General features: G+C 61.1%; 1 protein-coding gene across 1 annotated transcript; it reads right to left on the bottom strand.

Annotated features, from left to right (window-relative positions):
* Nucleotides 1–53: 53 nt before the first annotated feature.
* Nucleotides 54–1,858, bottom strand: HOXB4 (homeobox B4). Its single transcript, XM_020870719.2, has 2 exons — nucleotides 1,201–1,858; nucleotides 54–377 (listed from the first exon to the last, which is right to left on the bottom strand). Exons 1-2 carry the CDS (start codon nucleotides 1,655–1,657, stop codon nucleotides 79–81), a joined length of 756 nt encoding a protein of 251 aa, XP_020726378.2. The 5' UTR covers nucleotides 1,658–1,858; the 3' UTR covers nucleotides 54–78.
* Nucleotides 1,859–2,568: the final 710 nt, after the last annotated feature.

Genomic DNA, 2,568 nt, shown 5'->3' with positions numbered 1-2,568 from the left:
CTCCCTCGTCTCCCCCAACCACCCCCGAGCTCGCAACCCACCCCCGCCCCGAGGTTCGCGGCTCCCGCAAGGGGGGCACTAGAGCGCCGGGGGGCCTCCGTTGGGCCGGCCAGGGGGCCCTCCGGCTGAGCCTGCGGTGCTGCCCGAGCGGATCTTGGTGTTGGGCAACTTGTGGTCTTTTTTCCACTTCATGCGCCGGTTCTGGAACCAGATCTTGATCTGGCGCTCGGAAAGGCAGAGCGCGTGGGCGATCTCCACCCTCCGGCGCCGAGTCAGGTAGCGGTTGTAGTGAAATTCCTTCTCCAGCTCCAAGACCTGCTGGCGAGTGTAGGCGGTCCGAGAGCGCTTGGGCTCCCCGCCGGCGTAATTGGGGTTGACTGGACACACACAGAGAGAGGGAGAAAGAGAAAGTTTTATTGCCCCGAAAGGGAGGAGGGGGAGCCCTTTCCTCCCGCTAACGCAGAGTCTCCCTCCCTCTCCCGCCACCTCTTCTTCCTCCAGAGGGGGTGGGGACGGAGGAGAAAGCGGGACCCCAGGAGGAGAAAGAGACCTCTAAGTTTTGGACGACTGTGCGGTCACGACGTTGTTGTTTGGGGGGGCGGGGAGGAGTGAGGAATCTTCACAAGGTTTTAATCGCTCATCTCCCCCCCCCCCCCCTTGGCCTGGGGCCCGGGATGGGAGAATGAGGGGTGAAAGAGGGAGGGGGCTTCCCTAAACCTTTCTGTTAGTTCCCACCCTCTATGTTCCGATTCCAAGTAGTGCCTGCCCCCAGTAAAAACTTTTGCCCACTAGCCAAGGAGCCAGACTAGAGGAAAGAAAGGAAAAAATAAATACTGCGAGTTGACTCAACTCTCCGCTTAAATACAGATTACCTCCTCCCCCTTCTCCTCCCCCACCTCTCACACCCCTCCCCAATTTCCAACTTCACTGAGACTGCATCTCCCTGGCGAAAAAGTCGCTGGTGAGAATGGCAAAGAGGATGGGGAACCTACTTCAAAGGCGCGGGGCCCACCAGGCCATAAAAATTTATGGGGGATGTAATTATGTGGCTCTGAAAACAGGCGACCGTAAATCTCCGGCAATGGCGAGTTTATAGCGGGGACAATTGGCTTCCCCTAGCTCCCCCCACCCCCATGCCTTGAGGTCCCTTTGGTGTAAAGCGCCGGGGGTGGGAGGGGGAAGGGGTGCCCACGCACTCACCCGTGCTCACGTGAACTTTGCGCATCCAGGGGTAGACGACGGGCTCTTTGCACGCGGAGTGGGACGGGCTGGGGTGCAGGGGGTTCTGGGCGCAGGGAGGCGGCGGGGGGCTGCTGCTGACCGCCTCACAGCGCTGGCCGGGCTCCGGGAGGAGGGCCCCGGACGGCGGCTGTGCGGGAGCCCGAGGGGACAGCCCGGGCGGTGGCGGGGGCGGCGGGGGCGGCGGCGGAGGCGGCGGGGGCCCAGGGTCCCGGCAGGCCGCGTAACGCTGCACGGTGCACGCCGAGCGCCGCCCGAAGCCCGCCTCCGGCTGGAAGCTGCTCTCTCGCCTCTGGCCGCCGGCGTAGTACCCCGGCGAGTGGTCGCTGGGTAGGTAATCGCTCTGTGAATATTCCTCGCACGGAGGGAACTTGGGGTCGACATAGTTTGAGTTGATCAAAAAAGAACTCATAGCCATTAATTTCTGGGAATTGTCCACAAAATATACTAAAATTTATTCCGACCCCTGACTCGTTTTCCTGTTTCCGAAAGCCCTCCTACTTACTGTCAAGTGAACAAAGTTAGGGGCCCACGTGATCCTCGGAGCCAATGGCCGCCCCGCCTGCGATTCCCGGATAAGGAAATCTGCTCACCCGGACCCTACTCCAGCCAAAGAGGTTTATTTCCCCTTCTTCTCCACCCCCCTCCCTACCCACCCAACACCAGGATTTACATAGGGCTCCTGCGGGGCCACCGCCTCCTCGCCTCGCCTCGCCTCTCCTGGATCGGGGAGAGGGAGGGAGAGAGAGCGAGAGCGAGTGAGCAGGTTGCCACCCGAGGGCCTGTTGGGGCGCTGAGCGGAGCGCAATCCCTGGATCCCCTCCGAAGTTGGGGCTCTGAATATGGCCCCTCCCGTTCTGCCCCCCCCAGGCCTTCCTTAGGGTCTTAGTCCCTCTTATCGATGGGGCGTGTGGAGCATCTGCACCCAGCGTCTAAGCAGGAGAGTTAAGTGAGGGGCGGACTAGGGGCTCCGCCTGGAGAGGAGAACCCACACGGGGGAACGAGGCATCGAGCGTGGGCCTTTTCTGTGCAGCCGCACGGGGAGGGGTAGGGAGTGAAGGAGGAGGCGTCGGAGCAACCAGGCGGGTGTACGGAGGGACTTGTCAGAGATGAATGGAACCACGGGCGGATCGATAGGAAATTCATGCACTAATTCGGGGAGACCTCGCCTTCCAAATCGCATTTAGCTGCGCTATTAGTTTGGCTGTGTCAGTCAGTCCGTCTGTTCCCCTCTCCTCTCCACTCCTCCCCTCATCCCACGCGGCCCAAACCGGGAGAAACGAGTTAGTTTCCCACACTGAACATGAACACTGGAGTAAAAAACCTCCA

Source organism: Odocoileus virginianus, chromosome 17 (genome assembly GCF_023699985.2).
Source record: "Odocoileus virginianus isolate 20LAN1187 ecotype Illinois chromosome 17, Ovbor_1.2, whole genome shotgun sequence".
NCBI classification, from domain to species: domain Eukaryota; kingdom Metazoa; phylum Chordata; class Mammalia; order Artiodactyla; family Cervidae; genus Odocoileus; species Odocoileus virginianus.
Note: the sequence above shows the minus strand (reverse complement) of the source record. Positions and strands in the feature narration are given on the sequence as shown.